General features: G+C 39.9%; 1 protein-coding gene across 15 annotated transcripts in view; it reads left to right on the forward strand.

Annotated features, from left to right (window-relative positions):
• Nucleotides 1-18,929, forward strand: part of Afdn (afadin, adherens junction formation factor) — a 117,460-nt gene that overhangs the window by 42,232 nt on the left and 56,299 nt on the right. For all 15 annotated transcript variants that reach the window (XM_048354440.1, XM_048354438.1, XM_048354446.1 and 12 more), the window contains exons 7-12: nt 1,094-1,205; nt 2,596-2,763; nt 8,789-8,883; nt 9,718-9,980; nt 13,910-13,979; nt 18,066-18,184. In XM_048354440.1, the coding sequence (XP_048210397.1) occupies nt 1,094-1,205; nt 2,596-2,763; nt 8,789-8,883; nt 9,718-9,980; nt 13,910-13,979; nt 18,066-18,184 (827 nt within the window). The remainder of the gene's footprint in view (nt 1-1,093; nt 1,206-2,595; nt 2,764-8,788; nt 8,884-9,717; nt 9,981-13,909; nt 13,980-18,065; nt 18,185-18,929) is intronic.

Raw genomic sequence — 18,929 nt, forward strand, 5'->3', positions numbered from 1 at the left:
CTCCCAGGTATTAGGCTGCCCTGCTGGATTTCTTAGTTTCTTGTTTTGATTTATTTTTCTGATCAATTATCTTTGTAAGCTGAAACAGTAGAAATAAAGAACTTATTGTGGTATTTTTTTCCTGAATTACAATTTTATTTTCTCAGCTCATTGTTTCATAAATTATAGCTTTCATATTCTTTGTTCACTTCTTATTTTATTTGTCAATTATTTACTAAATACTTTTTAAGTCTTCATCTTTGTTAGGTATTCTGCTTTTCAAAAGTAAGAGCCACCCCCCAAAAGATCTTCTTGTGTAGCTTGAATCATAGGCTAGATCCACTGTGCCTGGCTTTTCAGTGACCTTCAGTGCTTGTCCTGGGGCTTAAACTCAGGGTCTAGATGCTGTCCCTGAGCATTTTTGCTCAAGGTTAGCACTCTCACATTTGAACCATAGTTGTAACTTCTATTTTTCTGGTGAATAATTGGAGGTAAGAGTCTCATGGACTTTCCTGCCATGGATGGCTTTGAATTATGATCCTCACATCTCAGCCTACTGACTAGCTAGGATTATAGGTGTGACTTACCAGCATCTACTTCATTGTACCTTTCTGAGACTTCAGAAGAGGACATAATGCATACCGTAGCTACACTAAAGAATGTGTATGTTAAGAAACTAATGAATTGTTTATTATTTATTTAGTTTTCTATGCTAGTACTAGGGCTTGAACTCGACATACTCTTGCCTAGCTTTTCATTCAAGCCAAGTGCTCTATGCTTGAACCACAGTTCTACCCTGGCTTTGTGCTGGCTAATTGGAAATAAGAATCTTGGCAATTTTTCTTCCCGGGCTGGCTTCGAACCACGATCCTCAGATCTCAGCCTCCTGAGTAATAGGATTACATGTGTGAGCCACCATCACCCAGCTTCCAGTGACTTTTTAATTCATTCAAAAGTAGTGCTTTCAAGCCAAGTAGTGTATATACCTATGATCCCAGCAGCACTTTGGAGGTAAGACAAGAGAGCCTTGAATCAGAGGCTAGCCTTAGGATGACAAAAATCTACTATTTTTGTTTTTGGACTATATTTACTGTTACTATTATTTCTCTGTTAGGTGATGCTTCCTCCTGGAGCTCAGCATTCTGATGAAAGAGGAGCTAAAGAAATTATTCTTGATGATGATGAATGTCCTTTACAAATCTTCAGGGAATGGCCAAGTGACAAAGGTAAAAGTAGACCTAATTGTTAAAGGATTTCCTCTGTAAAACGAGTGAGATTTCTATGTGCTATGCTTGTTGTTTCTCAGACGATGTAGAAGATTTGTACATGGATGTTTTTTGATGGCTCTTAGCTGCATTGTTTCCCACCTCCTTTGTACACTTGGAGTAATAATGTCTTGGCCATGGTGCCATGCTCAGCTCATTTGAATTTCCTGCCCAGATGCTGACACTACAGATGGAAAGCTGGAAGAAGCAGACTTCGTAGTCAAAGATAGTTGTTACCAGTTAGCAGTGGAACACTTTCCATATTGACTAGATGCTGTATGCTATTTGGGCAAATGTGTTATGGTAGGTAAGGTAATCAAGGCTGTAGAGATGGTAGTCAATTAAGATAAAGGTTGACTGTTTCTTCACTAGAAGTGTTTGTAATTTGGGATTTTTTTCAGATTTTGTGATATCTGCACATTTATAATAAGATACTTTGGAGATGAGATCCAAATCTATATACAAAATTCATGAATGTGATATAGGGTGTTTTTACTGTGTCTGCATCCTGCCGGCGACCTGTTATAGAGATAAACTGTCCATTTGTGTCATGTTTTGGAATTTATTGTGGTGATGGGTTTCATCTTTTGGATTAGGGATGTATGCTGTCTTCTAAAGTATTTATTTTTGGCACTATTCAGACAATTTACTCTGTTTCTTGCTGTTTCAGAGCAGCAAGAGTTTAAAGCTGTATTTTTGATGAAATAGTTTTATTATTGGGGTCACAGCATAAGTTGACTTGCTCAGTAGGGTGTGGGTGCCTTTACATTAATGAGGACACAAAAACTGATTGCCAGTAATCTTACCAGTATTGAATACAGATTTAAGTTTTACAGTACCCAAAAACCCCAAGTAAGCACATTTCTAGGTTCATTAACATACTTGTTCAGCACCTTTTCTAGATAGACAAAAGTTGATAAAGCTTTATTGAAGAAAAATTGGCTTAAATTCTGAATTAATTCCATTGTCAAAAATCCGATCAATGAAGATGTCTTTGAGTGTATGAACTTGTATGTGAATATGTTACATGTGTAGGAATATGCTAATTGAGCATAGGGTTATCTAAAAGAATAAGCATTCACTTATTCTTAAGCTGATTTTGTGTTGCTTTTGGGTATATGATATCCTTGGGTAGCTAGTTGATATTAACTAAAAATAATCTTTAAAAATGGCTTGTTGGAGTTTTTCAGAGTAACCAAAGACTAGTACTTCCTCCATTGAGTACAGTTATAAACTGTGAGCTTTTGCTCAGTTGGTTATTCTTTAGCAGATGCTATTGATAGTGTTTGGACTGCTATGCAGGTGACCATCCCTAACCAGCCAGTCTGATTGATGACTGTTAACATTCTAGGGATTCTAGTCTTCCAGTTGAAGAGGAGGCCGCCAGACTATATCCCAAAGAAAACGAAGAAACACGCCGAAGGGAAACCACCAAAGGGGAAAGAGAGAGCTGATGGGGCTGGCTATGGCTCCTCTCTTCCCCCTGAGAAACTGCCCTACTTGGTAGAGTTAAGCCCAGGTGAGAAAGCCTGGTAGGTTTAGCGTAAAATGTTTCTCCTAATGTTCTTAATGTATCTTAAGCATTCATTTATTTAGAAAAATGTAACTGTCATACATGGCATTTATTTTAATAAATTTGAGTATAGTTATTCAAGAATAAAATTAAATTCACTTGGACAAAAGTGATTATACAAGATTTAAAAATAATACACAACGTTTTTAGAGTTTTTAAGTATTTAATTTCTTTTTTTTAATTTTTATTTTTTGCCAGTCCTGGGGGGACTCAGGGCCTGAGCACTGTCCCTGGCTTCTTTTTGCTCAAGGCTAGCACTCTGCCACTTGAGCCACAGCGCCACTTCTGGCCATTTTCTATATATGTGGTGCTGGGAAATTGAACCCAGGGCTTCATGTATACGAGGCAAGCGCTCTTGCCACTAGGCCATATCCCCAGCCCTCAATTTCTTTTTTAAAGAAAAATTACCAAAATAACTTTGGTAAAATAGTTTGTTAAAAATAGTAAACAGACTGGCAGAGTGGATCGGATCATAGATTGCTTTAACAGTGTGAGAGCCTGAGTTCAAGCTCCAGTACCAAAAATAAATAAATTCATTGAAAAAAATAGTGAACAGTAAAGTGAATTTTTTTCCCCCCTGGGGCATCATGCAAGAGTAAGCATGGGAAAAGGGAGAGAGGAAAGGAGTCATACCATTGTGTATAATGAACAATGTCCCAAAGGAGTATCTTTAAATTTAAACAGTACATCTAAGGTATCCATCTTGTACATGGAACATTATTTGATTTTTAAATAACGATTTTGTATTAGTTTTCTAAATGTATTGTTTTCAGAATATGGCAAGGTTGTCATAATTTAGCCATCAGAGAAACACATGGACATTCTTTAATAATATATGTACACACATTCCCATGTAGTGTGTATTTGCATATGTCTGCTGTATTTGGCATATTGGTTTATCATTTAGCCAAAATTACATACATCATTCTTTAGTTAAAATGGAATTATGTGGCCTGAAGAATTAAATATAATGAAGGTAGCATTTTCTTCTCCCCACTCAAAGTGTATTTAAGTCAAGTCCAATTAGTAACTGCAGAAAATTACCATAAAAATGAACCAATTGTATAGATTATATGTAGTTCCTAGGCAGGAATTATGTTTTTCACTTCCTTGATTTTCAGTGTTAATTTCACTTCTAAGGTTTGTTTAATTTATATACAATTGACTCTTAAAATTGCCTAAGGTTAGGTCTAGTGTTTGCATCCAATAGTCCTGTGAGTCTGCTGGGCATGCTCATAGAGAATAGAATGGTAGTGTCTTGATGCCCGTCCGATTTGGAGTGGCAGTGTGGCTGCAGGTAGTAAGTAGAGTTACATTCATTTATGTTGAGGCCTTTGTTCTCATCAGTTAGCAGCTTGTGAGGAATGTAGTGTTACTTTGCCCCTCTGTTCTCTGGCTAGGAAGTTCATTTGAAATTCTGTTTTCTCACTATAGTTTGGAGATACGTCTCAGCATTACTGTGTAAAGTCTGAAAACCAGTATGGCTCTTGTTTGTCTGAGGGAAGGAACAGTAATACTGAGAGAGCCACTTGATTTTCAACTTAAAACTTAAATTTTAGGATCATTTTTTGACATTGGGTACCTTTGCATTAAGCACTGGAAACTTAGTGTTCTCCCAAATATGAAGTTATGAAGATTGAAAAGTATTAGCTAATAGAGAAACTTATAAATAGAATAGTACAGAATAAATTTCAAATGAAGAGTGGAAAGTTGATTTTGGTGGATAGCATAGACAGGCTGACCATTCTTTCATTGTATTTATTACTTAGATATATCAGACACTCTTGTGGGGCTTAGTGATGGAGCAGTAAAAAGAGATTCATCCTTAACCCCATATTATGACCAGTTTCCATTTTGGCGGCTTATGTTGTATTTGTTACTTCGCCTCAGGTAGTCAAATACTGAGAATTTGTTTCTAGATGTGGGTGTTCTGCTTTTCACCAAATATTTACAATAGCATGCATTACATGCTTACTGATACATTTCTTGACACTTTGCTGCCTTTTACTGTCATTTGCTGAGCTCCTTTGTGAGCAGAGCATTAGATGGCAAAGTGAATAAAACTATCCTTGCTAGCAGGTGATAGTCACAACTCCCTCCCAGCTTCTTTGGGTTACCTGGAGAGAGTGGTCTTCACTGTTCCACAGATGGTGGGCTGTCTCAAGGCACGGGGCCTGGTATCAGGCCTGAGTGCTAGGCCAAAGTCTTTTCACTCAGTCCTGATGTCTTTTTAGGTTATCATCATTACTATTTCTCCAGTCAGCATGCTGAATAAAATCCATGCATATTGGTATGCGAGGAATGGGTATTTCTACTGGGCACATTGTCAGCCAGATGTGTGTCTTTGGCGTGGAGGTCCCCAGTATGGGCAGGAGGTGTCTGAGATGTGGGTATGCTTTCACTGAGAAATGGAAGCCTGAGTGCTGCTTTGTCTCTCCTTTAAGCAAAAGTCATTCAGGTGGGATGATGACCTCCTGTATGGCTAACTCACTGTTGCTGTCCTGCTGCTTGGTAACTCACTATTGTCTTGCTGTTTTCCTTAACGGTCTGCACTGGTTTCTAAAACACTGACTGGGACACTTACAGTCGTCTTATCTGCACAGCTTTGAAAGCTGATTGGTAAAATGTACCTTTTCTTCCTTTGAAACACCTCACTGAAGCTCACTCTCTGCGTCTCTTCTCCTCCTTTCCTCTCCTACGTGTTCTGCATGGTCTCTGTCCTGCTGACGCTGCCTTCACCTGGGTCCTGGCATGTGTCTTAATCCCAGGGAGAAGGAATCACTTTGCCTACTACAGCTATCACACTTATGAAGGTAATGCTATACTTAATACTACTTTTGTAACTGGGCGCTAACAGAATCTCATGGGCAAAATAATGTGGTCTGACTAGATAGGTATTGTGTGTATAGAAAGTTAATGTGCTGTCATTCGCAGCAGTGTCCCAGGGCCAGAGCTCACCATAATCACTGGAAGCTTGTTCCCAATGCTGTGTTCCATGGGAAGCCCTCTCCAGCAGAGGAGTGCTAACGCAAGATGGGAGGAAGTGCTCTTAGGCTGTTACTATGGTCTATGTGCCTTCACACTTAAGAATATAGGCTCAGCATTTCTCATCGGAAAATGGGCTGAAATTTTTGGGATGCTGACACCATGCCAGAAGTAGAAAATTCCACGCTTGACCTCAGTCAGAACTCAGGCACACTAAATAGATTGTATATGACATTCTGCTGGCTGGCTGGCTTGCTGTATGTAAGACACCTTTCTAGTAGAAGAGCTTTGTCTCTGTAGAGCTGCTTAGAGCTGCCTGCCACTCCCTCGCCTGTAAATGTCCTCCAGAGTTGCCCTGGTTCTCCACCAAAGAAAGGTGCTCAGGGATTGGGGGCTGAGGGCAGCTGTTTGCAGAATGCTTGCTGGGGAGGGAGACTAAGTTGAATGAATTTTGAAGGGGACAGTTCTTATATTCCGGCCTCTAAATTAGGTGATCAACTGCTTCTAGCCAGGGTCTGGAGCCATGCTGCCACAGGGATGACAGGAGACACTTAGCTGTGCCACCTCCCTCTTTCCATTCCCCAGCCCATCCCCGGTTCTTTTTTTGTTTTTGTTTTTTTTAAATTTTATTTTATTTGTGCTGGTCCTGGGGCTTGAATTTAGGTCCTGGGCACTGTCCCTGAGTTTCTTTTGCTCAAGGCTAGTGCTCTGCCACTTAAGCTACAGCTCCACTTCCTAGCTTTTTTTGTCATTAATTACAGGTAAGAGTCTCGGGGATGTTTCTTGGGATGGTTTTCAAACCACCCACAATCCTCAGAACTCAACCTCTACGTCTGGTTTTTCCATTGTGATGAAGTCGTAAGAAAAGAAAGACTGGGAAAGAAGGTTGCATGTCTCCCTTCTTTATAAAGCATCTACTTGCTCACACTAGAAAAAATGTGAACTTTACTCTCACCCCTAAGCAGGCATGTCTTTCATGTTGCCTTTCACTTAGCATGGAAACAGTTGCTCCTGCCACAACCATGGCTTATTTGCTTCTTTTGTTTTCTTTATAATTCATGTAATTTCTGTGACTATATTCATTATACAGTTTCCTTCCTTGTTAGTGGAATTATTTGCTGCTAATACTTAAGACCACACACTTGTACATTCAGGAGGCCAGGAAAAGCCTAGCCATCGAGTAGTTCAGACATGCGAGAGAGTCTGTCAGTGGGAATCTTTGTAAAGTATGGTATGTTAGAGACAGCAGAGGATTACATTCTCTGATTCCCCACGGTAATTGGAACAGAGTAGTGACTGTTTCAGGATGAGAATCTTATGCCCATGCCTGGAAAAAGGCCCCAGGTACTTTGTTTTGTTACGTTTTGTTTTATTTTTTGAAAAGAGGTCTCACGGTGTGGCCCAGTTTGGCCTTGAACTTAAGATCCTCCTTCTTGGTCTCTGACTGTTGGGATTACACATAGGTGCTATCATGCCTTGCTTCTCACATGGTTTTGATGCTTTGTTTGGATCAGAAGTTTCTAAGGATAGAGTTGAAGATAAATTTTTCCAACATGAAGAGAGACATTGGTGCTCTGAATTTTATCAGTCTCATCTTTCCTTCACCCAGTGTCACTGACTTCTGAAATATTTCAGAAATAGAAAATACTACAAATATGTTACTTCGTATACTCTAAAACTTTTTCTTTCCCCTTGGTCTGTTAAAGGCTGGAACTCTGGGCATGGGCACCATCCTTGAGCTCTTCAGCTCAAGGCTACCTTCTACCCTTGAGTGACAGTGCCACTTATGGTTTTTTGGTGGTTAATTGGAGATAAAAGTCTCTCGGACTTTTCCTGCCCAGGCTGGCTTTGAACTGTTACTCTCAGATATCAGCCTCCCAAGTAGCTAGGATTACAGGCGCCCAGCTCTAAAACTTCAAATCTTAACAAAACTTGCATATATCCTTGTCTGTAAGAGTTCAGATCACATCATGGCTGAGAATTTAGCATTCTAAAACTATGTATACTCATAAGCCCTCCAAAATGTTTCGTTTCTGAAGCTCTCACAACTTACATTCCTGATTCCAGTGACTCAGAATCTTAATAAGTGGTTCTGAAATTTACTTGGGCAGTCATGAACTAGATCAAGGAGACTCTTGCTCATCTTTTAAGGAAACCTGCCTGGCTTGGTATATATATTTACAACACTTAGACTGAATATTGTATGTGTGTACAGATCTGTATCAAAATTCTTGGGTTCTGCAAGGCATGTGACCTCCTGTGACCTCTGAAATAGAGAAGCCTTCAGTGCATACCTTTTTGCATTAGTTGGGGCACAGTGAGTGAGAAGTAAGTGTGCCCAGTGTAAGTGAAGCCAGAGTCCTGGTAGTGCTGCTTCTCCCCTTCTTCCTCCTCCTCTTGCCTCTCTTTCTCCTCCTTCCCCCTCCTTCTCATCATGCTCATGAAAATTAAGTTCCAACAATTCAGAAAGGTATAAAATAACAGAGAAAAGAAATGGCAGGCCTAGTCTTCTGCCTGTCCTTTATCCCGGTTCTGCTTGAGGGAACTAAGCAGTAGTGATAGTTCAGAAGACTCCTCCCTGGCCTCCACCCCAGGTCTGTGGTCCAGGAGGTCTGGGCATAGCATGTTCACTGTCTGAAGGATCTGAGCAGAGGGGAAGACCCGTGTGTCTTCAGTGATCTTCACATTGCCACTATGATTACATCTCAGAACCACCAGAAAGGACCCAGGCCATTGAGGTAGAGAAAGATTGTTGGAACTAATGATTGTCTGTCTTGGCAGTGTATATTAAGCAGTATTTTAAATGTGCTTACTTGAAGTTTTTGTACCCAGTTTGATGAATTGTATGATGTAATTTGAAACTTTCTTTGAGAGAAATTCTGAGAAATGAGAACTGAAGTGTCATTTTAAGGTCACTGTCTGTTTCAAGTAATATGACAAGAACGTTAGACTTTGCAAATGGAGTTCTCTTATTCCCTTCTCACAGATGGTTCTGACTCCAGAGACAAGCCAAAGCTTTACCGCCTTCAGTTAAGTGTGACTGAAGTTGGGACAGAAAAGTTCGATGACAACTCTATCCAGGTGCGCAGTCATGCTACAGCCTAAGCCTCCTACTGTAGTTACTCCCCACAACGATGTAGCTTGCACATAGACTTGTGTATAAGTAACTCATTTACTCTGCTTTAGTGTGGAGAGCAGTGTGCTTTATGTTCAGACTTCACCTACAGAAACTTGGACTGATTAGGACATTCCTCATGGTTGTTCACTTCTGTGAAGTGGTGATAACAGCTTGTAGGTGTGTTTCAGGGCAAAGGAGAGAACATCTGCCAGTTCCTACCACTGGGTCTAGTCCATGGCAACTGCTTCAGGCAGTTAGCTCAGCATCGTTCTCAAGTACTTAAAACGGTGTACTTGGTCTCTGAAGAAATGAGGTCAACATTTGCCACTCCCTTCTCTTACTTGACATTTGTAAAATGATAGGGGTTTCAGTTTTACCATCCATTCTTACCATGGCAGCAAAACAAGTAGAGATTTCAAATCATAGTTATATGTATAGCTTTTACCTGTCTTCTAAATGATTAAGATAATTAGACACTAGTTTTTTGTGTGTCTTTATGGTGCCAAGATTCACTTAGTGGTCAAGCACCATACCACTGAACTAGCCCTAGTCATAACACCTTTTTTAAAATGCAAATTATGACACACCTTAACTTACTAGATGCTAAAAATGTTTGGGTCTTTTGATAGTATTTTGTACCATAAGGAGGAAATTCATTAAGAAAGTACTCAGAAACCAGGACTTTGTTAGGTTTGCATACCTGACGGTTATATTTATTGTATGTAGAAGAGAAACTTGGAGTTTTAGATTCTGTTCCTAAATACTGTGTTGATGATGAGAATGTCTTCTGTTTTCAGTTATTTGGTCCAGGAATTCAGCCCCATCACTGTGACCTTACCAACATGGATGGGGTGGTCACGGTGACTCCCAGAAGCATGGACGCAGAGACTTATGTGGATGGCCAGCGCATCTCGGAGACCACCATGCTGCAGAGCGGCATGAAGCTGCAGTTCGGCCCGTCACACGTCTTCAAGTTCGTGGACCCCAGCCAGGACCATGCTCTTGGGAAGAGGTCTGTGGAGGGAGGCCTAATGGTCAAGGGCCCCAGACATAAACCAGGGTGAGTATGATTGGGATAGGTCAGTGTGACAGTTTTAGAGCATTTTAGCTATGTTTACAGTCATTTAAATTAAATGTAAATGCTTTGACTTTTAATTATTTTTAGACTTTCAGTTTTAAAAATCAGAGCTAGAGATGTGACTTTGGTTTTTATTCTTGTTGAGTTGTTTCAGAACAAAAAATACTGCAAATCTTGACTTTGTTGAAATAGGAAGTTTTTATTTATATAGTAAAGGTGATGTACAGTTACCTAAGTCAGGTAATGTTTCTTCCTGAACAGTGTCTTGCCTTTGCTTCCTTTCTTACCATTTTCCCTCCCAACCCCCTTCCCACAACTTGTGTAGTTTATTGTCAACATGGTGTCTATGAGTATCACTGCCCCACTTGCTTACCCTTTGTCCCACCATTTAGGTACTCTGCTCTTGCCCTCCCTAAAACAAATAAACCTACAAGACAAAAGGCACAAAAAAACAAAAACAGCCACAAAGTAGGAAAAAAGCCCAAAATAATGGAAAACTTCTTGTTTCTGTTTCTTGGAGTTCATTTTGAAAAACATCATTTTATATGATTATAGGTACATAGCTATTGAGCTTTTGTGATCCTCTCCCAAGAGTATCCTCCTTTGATCTCACTGTGTGAATGAATGTCTAGAGTCTTGTATAATTTATCATGTCCACAGTGTTTATTGTAGGTTTATAGGCACATTTTAGTTACAATAAATAAGGGAAGCCATGCAGCCTATGATTTTTGGGTCTGGCTTACTTTGCTTAATATAAAATTTTAAGTCTTTCCATTCCCGTATGAATGGCACAGTATCATTCTTTCTGGTGGAAGAGTAGAAATTCCATTGTGTATACATAGCATGATTTATTGCTGAGGTGAGGGTCTCATGAGCTTTTTGACTGGGCTGACCATGGAGAGTGATCCTTCTGAGGAGCTGAGGTTATCAGTGTGGGCCACTGGGCCCATACCTAATTTTTTTTTTATTGTAGCTTTATTTCCTCCTATAACCACTAACAAAAAGAGATCTCATTTAAGAATTCGGAATATTTTAGCTCCACCTAGTGCCTTCCTGAGGTCTTACAAGTGTTTTATGACTGGGAAACTTTTTTTTTTTTTTTTGCTAAGAATATGACTTCCCTTCTGATAATGATAATTTTGAAATCTTGTGCTGTTTATCCACATAATTATCAATTTGGCAAGTTAACAAGGTATTGATCTTGGCTCTATAGCTACAGTAGTTCTTCCCTTATGGTAATTGGTACAACCTAAAACATCCACAGACAGGTTAAGCTTTCTGCCCAGAGAGCACAAATGTAAAGCAGCAGGTTAGTGGGCTTTTCTTTCTCTAATATGAATATGTGGTGGGTTATCACATGTGGTCATTTAAGTAGAGGAATAGTTATAAAGTTCATAGGCTGTGTGGAATCTATTCCTAGCTTCTCACTTTGAGCTACACTTTTAAGTAAATGACTATATCTCTATTTCTCTAAGAAAACCAGCAAATACCTTTACTGTGTATTTCCTATGAGAATTCATTTTTTCATCCTTAAACTGAATGTGTGTCTGGGAAAATTACCTATATAATCTTAATTTTTTATTAGTTTATATTATTATATGTGGGAAGGATTCATTGTTTTATCTTCACACATATTTACCTAGTATTCCAATCAGTATCATTCTATTACACTCCCTGCAAGAAAGCATTCCCAACATTTAAGAGCATATATATCTTAAATGGAAATTCTGAGTTTGTCTTCAGATCCTTACTGATGGTCAACAGGAAGTGGCAAAATTTGATATGTTAGTTTGGTAATTTGATTCATTAACTGGTGCATGCAGACTACAGACATTGAGCTCCCACGTCATGTATCATTGTTATGTTGTGAATACTGAGATAGAGATAGGATTCTTACAGTCAGAGGTCATAATTTGATCATAATAAAAGTAACTTATAAAGTCACTTTGGTCTTATTTTCACATCCAGAATATAGCACAAATGGGTACAAATTAAAACTTAAAGTACTTCTGGACGAAAAAGTTGAAAAGCTTTGTCTGGTATAAATTTTACTATTTTACAATGCTAATTATCTGTAAGAGGAAGCTAGGGATGATAATGTATATGTGTTGGCTTTGATAAGTGGCAGAGAAGATGAGCTATCACATTACTTTGTCAGATGTTGGCAAATACCTGAACTAAATTGTATTTAAAATAATAAAAGCCAGCGAAACATTTCCATGAATATTTAATTTTAAAAATGTGGTGATATATAACAGAAAGTTAATTATCTTTTTACTTTTTCAAATATTACAATTAAATGTATGGTGGACTTTTGCATTAAAATACAGTTTTCTTTGTGCTAAGGTAGAGAAATTTATACCTTATTTACTACTCTGAAATTACATATCACTTCCTTGTATCATTCATTCCATGGATTGAGTAGTAAACAAGAATCTTAGTACCATGATGCTTTAAAATTAGAGCATGAATGAAGAGATTTTGTTCTTTTTTTATTTGCATAGCAGTCTAGGAGCTTGACTCCTTGATTTATCGTCGGATTCTAGGTGGCTTTAAGTGTTTTTCCTTTTTAGTTTGGACTAGGAGGTTATGCTTAACCCTTTTTACCAAAGAACTAGTTTGTCTCAGATTTTTTACCATTCAAAATGAGGTTCTGTTTGTGTTCCAGGATAATTTTTCAATATGATTATGTTTAGAAGTTTTGGAATTTTGAAAATATCTAAAACATTGTTAGATTATGATAGCTCTTAATCTGATTTTAAAAATTTCCTCTTTCTTTACTGAAACCTAAGTAGTAATGATCATATACATTAGCCAGCCCAGGCAGGAAAGTCCATGAGACTCTTATCTCCCATTAACCACCTGAAAACTGAAAGTGGTTCTGTGGCTCAAAGTGGCAGAATACTAGCCCTGAGCAAAAAAGCTCAGGGATATAGCATCCGAGTTCAAGACACACACACACACACACACACACACACACACACACACACACACACACACACATGGCTTTCGAAAAGGCAAGTAGCTTATGATTGGGTTTGCCTTTGTAATAGCTATAGATTGGGTCACGAGTACTTCCAAGTCTCTAGCCTTCTCTCTATGTGCCATTTGCAATCTTGATAGACTTAAGGAAATATACTGGTTAATTCCATTCAATTTCTCATTATTAAATTCTAGTTTTAAAAATATCTAGGAGCTGGGAATATGGCCTAGTGGTAAAGTGCTTGTCTTGCTTATATGAAGCCCTGGGTTTGATTTCCCCAGCACCACATATATAGAAAAAGCCAGAAGTGGTGCTGTGGCTCAAGTGGCAGAGTGCTAGCCTTGAGCAAAAAGAAGCCAGGGACAGTGTTCAGGCCCTGAGTTCAAGCCCCAGAACTGGCAAATAAATAAAATAAAAATAAAATGAAAAAAAGTTAAAAAAAATCTAGAAGACTGATGTGGTAGCTCATACCTGTAATCTCAGTTACTCAGGAAGCAGACACAGAAAGATAGTTGTTTAAAACCAAATTGGGGGCGGGGGGGAAGGTTATTGAGACCTCTCTTGCATCAAAAGTTGGGTTTGGTGCTGTGGGTTTACAATCTCCATTATATGGGAGGCAGACAGGTAGAGTGTGGCCCAAGGTTAGCCTGGACAAAAAAGTAGGCCACTTTCTTATGAATAATTAAGGCACAAAGGGCTGGGGGTCACATATATGATCACATATATAACGGAGTATTCAGTAAGTCAGGTTCGCAAACGTACCACAGTTTCTCTCTTCTTGTTAAGCCTGTGTGCTGAAATGAAGCCATTTGCAGATACACTTTGAACACTGGGATATTTACCTAGTGGTTCCTGCTGCATTTCTAAGAAGACACTCTGTTCTGTTAGTTGAAAGTCAATTCTATTTGTTTCTTTTTCCTTCCAACAGAGCTGTGCAGGAGACAACATTTGACTTGGGAGGTGATGTTCTCAGTGGGCCTGCACTGCCGACAAGCAGGGTAGGTGGCCATGTGTATGTGATGATGTCACACCAGCATTGCCGAGGGGCCTTCACAGTGGGTGTGCTGCTCTGTTGTGCCATTTCCTAAGGATGCGGGAAAGACAGGTCACTCCTTTTTCCAGAATCCAGGATATTGTGCTTTTCCTTCTACACTGGACCTCTCCATGGCCAGATTGCTCAGAAGATAGTGCAGTCTAGAACCCTCCTGTCAGGGTACCATCTCAGATACTGCCCTTCCATGGCACCTTGGAGTTTTTGAGTAATCATGTCATTTCTCTTCTTGTTTGGGTGATCTGTTCTTCAATAAGAAGCCACTTCAAAACTTGATGAGTTAAAACAACAGTGGGGGTCTGGTTTGAGCTCTCTGGGGCAGTTGGTGTATTAGTCTTGCTAGTGGTCACTTAGGAGGTTGCATTTAGCAATCAAATTGCTGACACAGTGCAACCTTCCTTTCTGTGCCATCTTGTCTTTTTCCAAGGCCTCTAAGCCTTAGGTCCTAGTTGTTCCCTGCAAGAACCTTAAGTTTCCACTTATCCTTAAGAACTGCAACGTCATAGCATCAGTTCTCTTGCTTGAAGCTAATCCAGGTGCACTCAGATTCCAGGGAATGAGGAAATGTCACTGTGTGGCCACAAAGTCCTAGAACAACATCCAGTGTATTAGAGGAACCCTCATCCTGCCCAGCCACTCACTCTGTTTTGCTTCTCCTAAACAGAAGTATCTAAAGTGGCTATCTCTGCTTCTTCTTATTTCTGCCCTTCCGTCGGCCCCACCGGCTCCTTTCCTCCCTAGGCATTGGGGTCTGTCTTTCTAGTTGCCACATGCACTTTGTTTTTTTCTCTGTCCTTCTTGTAATGGCAGTGTTGTTGCTATGCCACCACCACTTGATGCATGTAGTGCTCTCCTCTTGTTTTTCTCACCAAATGGTTGCTCTTCAGTAATTGTTGGTGCCATGTTCTCCTGTGCTTTGGAGTGTTAAGATGCCAGACTAAAGGTCCCTACTCGTTTGTTTGCACTTTTTCTTTGGTGACCTTGCCCTGTTGCCTAAGTTTACATTATCCAGTTTTCTTTGTTTGTTTGTTTTGCTTTTTGTTATGTACATTTGACCCTAGTCGCTCCAGAATTAAATCCCCAAGGGCTAAATTTGACATGAAAATTTAATGTAACTAAATCAGACTAGGTTTCCTATCTTAAACTTCTTTCTCCCCTTGCTCCTTCCCTGTGCGGCTGTCACCATCCACAGCGTTGCCCTGAGGCGCACTTGTCCCAAGTCGGCCTGGATTCCTTTTCTTCACTCAGCCTCTGCGTGGGGACCAGCCCTCTGTTCTTTGCATCTGCCTTGCTAGTTTAGCTGCAGTCCTCATGAAAGAGTGCAGCATGGCCTCCTGACCCCCAGCCCCTCTAAAGAGCTTTTACCAGTTCCCATCTGGCATCATCATCTTTGCATTTTAAGAGTATGTAGGTCTAGCTGGCCGACAGTGGCTCGTACCTGTTATCCTAGCTACTCAAGGCTGAGCTTGAGGACTGCAGTTTGAAGCCATTTGGGGCAGGAAAGTGCATGAGATTCATATCTCTACCCACCAAAAAGCCAACACTGGAGCTGTAGCTCACATGGTAGGTAGAGTGCTAGCCTTGAACAAGAAAGCTCAAGTACAGCACCCAGGCCCTGAATTCAAGCCCCAAGGACTGGCGTGCGCGCACACACCCACAGAATTTACAGTTCTGTTGATACCCTGCTTTTGAAGTCCCCAGTGTCTTTCCAGGAGTATATCAGGAAGCCCACAGGCTTTCTGCTCTTGCATGTGTCCATCTCTCTTACCTGAAGGCTCTTTCTGCTTGGCCTGCTTGCTCTTAACTAGCCTGTCCCCCTTTTCCCGAAGAAGCCTGCTCCTTGAAGCATCTAATCCCACCATTCTATGCCAGTTCCTTGTGTCAACATCAATGGCCTCTCTACCTGCTGATTGGGTGGAATGTGAGAATCATTTTAGTTGGCTGGGTTCATGCTTCTTGGGTTATTGCTGTTCCTCTGGGGCTGCAAAAAGTACCTAGCATATAATGAAGTCTCACCAAGTATCTCATACACAATGAGTAAGTACTCAAGGAACAAAATAGAACTGCTTCTCATAAAAATGTATAGTCAGCTCAGGAGGATGAGACCTGAGAATCGCGGTTCAGAGTCAGCCTAGGCAGGAAAGTTCATAAGACTCTTGTTTCCAATTAAGTGCTTTAAAAAAAGCCAGAAGTGGAGCTGTGGCTCAAGTGGTAGAGTACTAGCCTTGAGCAAAAAGAAGCTCAGGGACAGCGCCCAGATCCTGAGTTCAAGGCCCAGGACCAGCACCCAAAAAATTTAATTAATTAAATAAAAGGAAAAGAAAAGAAAAAAGAAAGTATAGTCAACATGGAAGGCTTGGTCAGTAGGAGGAAAATGTAAACTGGAAATTATTTCATCCATAGTTTACAGTTGACTCTTAACAGTTTTTAGATCCTTTCCTGGACTGTGGGGAGGAGGCAGTATATATGTACATGCCTTTGTGTTCATAGTAGAGTTCCATAGTTACGTAGATCTCTCTATAAGCCTTTGTGGACTGCTTCCTTCAGCTGTTATCTTGTGAGCATTTTCCAGTCATTTCAAAGCAGACTTTTGTAATATGTAAACATATGAACGTAACTTATCCATTGCCTTATTGCTAATCAGTTTTCCATCTATTGACCAAGGGCTTTTATTTCTAGAAATATGTCTTATGAAAGTACTTAACTATGTATGAATGAATATATATAGTTACTATGTATCTTACATAGTAAAATATATAGTGTGTAATTATACATACACATATTGATTTACAAGCACTGTTGTCACAGCACTATTCTCATGAACATTTTAAACAATAGAGCTTTAGCTTAATGAGCTATCACAAGTGGAGAACAAAATGTACAGCTGTCATAATTCTATAATATAAAAATAAGTAGTTGACATTTACCACCTATGAAAAATGAGTTTGTTTTCTGAGCTAGGGTCTTAATGTGTAGATGAAGCCGGCCTCGATGTCCTGCATGTTGTGATCATAGGCTGGCTTGAAAAAATATATTTTTCAAGGTGGGTTATATAATCCTGTATGTGGAAAGAACCAAGAACTGAAAAATTACATACAAATAGATGCTCAGTATTAATTTCTGGGTGGTAAGATAAGGGTTTTTAGTTCCTTCTTACATAGGCTCAATCTGTACAAATATAGGTAGCACATCCTCTGCCTTCAGGTGGTTAGGAATATACACACTCAATACGTATACCTACATATATTAGAATTATTTAAACATACCAGACAGTTTTATGTGTGGTTTTCCATGGAACTGATAAGTGCAAGAAATAAGCTAGAATATGAACTGAATTCATTAAATATTGAGTATAATGCATAGAATTCTAATCTGTTCTGAAGACCAATAAAGACTCCAAGTCTTTATATTGTGTATATCTTCCTCTGAGCTCTTAGGCTGTCTCAGAGAATTTATAGAAATTAAATCAGTATTTTTCTGTTTGAGAAATCATTGTGTGTGTGTGTGTGTGTGTGTGTGTGTGTGTGTGTATATATATATATATATATATATATATGTGCTTTTTTTTTTTTGTCCATGCTGAGGATTGGGGGCCTGAGTGCTGTCCCTGAGCTTCTTTTGCTCAAGGCTCGCTCTCTACCACTTGAGCCATAGCTCTACTTCTGGCTTTGTTGATGGTTAATTAGAGATAAAAATGTCACAGACTTTCTGCTTAAGCTGGCTTCAAATTGCAATCCTCAGATCTCAGCCTTCTGAGTAGCTAGGATTATAGGTGCGAGCCACTCGCTCACTTTTCTTCTAAAGCTGACTCCTTATCTCTTGGAAATCAAAGTAGCTCTGTATTCCTATTATTCTTTCAGTACCATGTGCTTTGGGGCATGCCACAGTGGATTTTGCATGTCTGAATTACTGCCTGGTTTGTGTTCTTGCCTTCCCTGCATGGCAGGCCCGCATCAAATATCTGTCTGTAGCGTCTGAGTGTAAAGCTCGCTTTGTCTCTGTGGCATTCTAACGCACTGCTTCCCTGGCACAGAGCACCACTAGACTGGACAGCGACAGGGTGTCCTCTGCCTCCAGCGCAGCTGAACGAGGAATGGTGAAGCCAATGATCCGCGTGGATCAGCAGCAGGATGGCCGCAGGCAAGAAAGCAGGTAGGGAAGGCTTCAACTCTTGACTCCAGGAAGGAATCCTGAGATGTCTTAGGACACCTGGGACAGCATTACTGACAAACACTTCACAGTGTCACAGTATTCTCAAGAGTATTTCCTTTCCCTTTTACTCAGCTGGGGGGGTTGGGGAGGACGGGGCATTCTTCCTTAATGACTATGTCTCCTACATGCTCCAGAACATGGGAGCAGGCACATTGGGCAAAAACTGTTCTTCCATATTGACTGCTCTGTAACAAAATATGAATAAGGAAGTTTTCATAGTATTATAATAGTGGGTTATTTGTACAGTTAGAGAAAACTACTCATTTTATTTTACCCATTTATAGAAGAGATTAAAAATACATAAAGCCAAAAATGACTTTGAAGGACAGTCTTTTATCACTTTGGAGGACTGTATTATTCTCTTATGTTCTCACATGCCACTCTCTGTAGAGGCAAGTGGAAGGTGGACTGTTGTTTTTATTCTGGTATTGCCTAGTTTATCTGGGGCAAAGACTTCAGCCTTCTGTTTCTTTAAGATTTTCAATACGTTTCACCTTAATAAATCAAAATTCATTGTGTTGTGACCTCTAGCACTGTTTAAATGTTGACAGTAATGTCATGATCTAAGCACAGTAGTTCTGTAACAAATCATGAGTACCAGGTGCTGCCGTTTGACACTCTGCGTACCTTTGCTCTGGCCCCCAACAGGCATAGACAGAATCAGGGAGTGTATAGGTCTTGTCAT

This window comes from Perognathus longimembris, chromosome 9 (genome assembly GCF_023159225.1).
Source record: "Perognathus longimembris pacificus isolate PPM17 chromosome 9, ASM2315922v1, whole genome shotgun sequence".
Taxonomy (NCBI): domain Eukaryota; kingdom Metazoa; phylum Chordata; class Mammalia; order Rodentia; family Heteromyidae; genus Perognathus; species Perognathus longimembris.